Source organism: Chaetura pelagica, unplaced genomic scaffold (assembly GCF_000747805.2).
Source record: "Chaetura pelagica isolate M959 unplaced genomic scaffold, ChaPel_1.0 scaffold2767, whole genome shotgun sequence".
Lineage (NCBI taxonomy): Eukaryota > Metazoa > Chordata > Aves > Apodiformes > Apodidae > Chaetura > Chaetura pelagica.
This window is the reverse complement of record NW_009954083.1, coordinates 1-1,536: the sequence shown is the minus strand read 5'-3', so window position 1 is coordinate 1,536 and position 1,536 is coordinate 1. Positions and strand designations below refer to the sequence as shown.

At 62.7% G+C, this 1,536-nt stretch overlaps 1 protein-coding gene across 1 annotated transcript in view; it reads left to right on the top strand.

The window, feature by feature from the left end:
* Positions 1–1,533, top strand: part of LOC104392884 (metabotropic glutamate receptor 6-like) — a gene marked incomplete at both ends in the record, with an annotated part of 6,107 nt that extends 4,574 nt beyond the window's left edge. Inside the window, 3 exons of the mRNA XM_010002321.1 lie at positions 1–347; positions 808–1,199; positions 1,462–1,533. Coding sequence (XP_010000623.1) covers positions 1–347; positions 808–1,199; positions 1,462–1,533 — 811 coding nt within the window. The remainder of the gene's footprint in view (positions 348–807; positions 1,200–1,461) is intronic.
* Positions 1,534–1,536: the final 3 nt, after the last annotated feature.

Sequence of the window (1,536 nt, the reverse complement as noted above, 5' to 3'; positions counted from 1 at the left end):
CAACCGCACCTCCTGCCGCCCCACCCCCATCCTGCGCCTGCGCTGGGGGGACCCCTGGGCCGCCGTCCCCTTGGCCGTGGCCACCACGGGCTTGCTGGTCACGGCCTTCATCTTGGGGACCTTCGTCAAGCACCACGAGACCCCCATCGTGAAGGCCTCGGGGCGGGAGCTGAGCTACGTCCTGCTGGCCGGCATCGCCCTGGTCTACATCATCACCTTCATCATGGTGGCCGAGCCCGGCGTCGGGGTCTGCGCCCTCAGGAGGCTCTTCCTGGGGCTGGGGATGAGCCTCACCTACGCCGCGCTGCTCACCAAGACCAACCGCATCTACAGGATCTTCGAGCAGGGTGAGACACCACGAGGGCAGCCTGGGGGCAGCAGGAGTGGATTGAGGGTCAAGAGTTTGAGTTAAGGTCAATAAGTTCAGTTGAGGGGTGTAGAATGGGGGTTCCTCCTACCCCAAGGTCCATGAGACCAGCCTGGGGGCAGCAGGAGTTTGGATTGAGGGTCAAGAGTTTGAGTCGAAGGTCAGTAAGTTAAGGGGTGTAGAATGGGAGGTTCCTCCTACCCCAAGCTCCTCAAAGAGATCAACCAGGTGCACAGTGTCAAGAAAGGTGAATTTTGGGCTCGGGGGAGAAACAACAAGAGTTCTGGAGGTGCAGGGGTAGAAGAACACCCAGAACCTGAGGTACCTGAGCCCGTTCCTCCACCTCTGGCAGGGAACCCAGTTGTCCAGGTGTGTCCCCAGGCGCCCCAGAAAGTTCTCGAGGCTGCACCTGTTAACTCCTGTGCCCTCACCCACCCCAGGCAAACGCTCAGTGACCCCACCCCGGTTCATCAGCCCCACCTCCCAGCTCGTCATCACCTTCTCCTTGAGTGGCCTCCAGCTCTTGGCCGCCGCGCTCTGGCTCATCCTCCGCCCCCCCCACGCCCTCATCGACTACGAGATGGGCAGGACCCCCGACCCCGAGGACGCCCGGGGTGTCCTCAGGTGTGACATGGCCGAGGGTGGCACCTTGGCCTGCTTGGCCTACGCCCTCCTCCTCATGTTGACCTGCACCGTCTACGCCGTCAAAGCCCGGGGGGTCCCCGAGACCTTCAACGAGGCCAAACCCATCGGGTTTGCCATGTACACAACCTGTGTGGTCTGGTTGGCCTTCGGGCCCATCTTCTTTGGAGCTGCCCAATCGGCTGAGAGGGTGAGAGAATCTGGAGGGATGGAGCTCGGGAGCGTCTCGGGAAGTGGGGGGCAGGGGGGGCCTCAGGAAGTTGGGTGGAGAGTGGAAGGATCTAAGAGACGATGGGCAGGTGGGTGATGGTGAGACCCTCAAAAGGTTGGCGGGACCTTGAGGGTATCTCAGGGGAGGGTGAGGACCCCAGGAGTTGGGGGGAAGGCCATGAGGGCATGGTGGGCTGGGGGCAGGTTTGGAGAGGGGTGTCAGGGCGGTTGTTCCCTCCCAGGTGCACATGCAGACGGCAACACTCACGGTCTCCATGAGCCTCTCGGCCTCCGTCCCCCTCGGCCTCCTCTACACC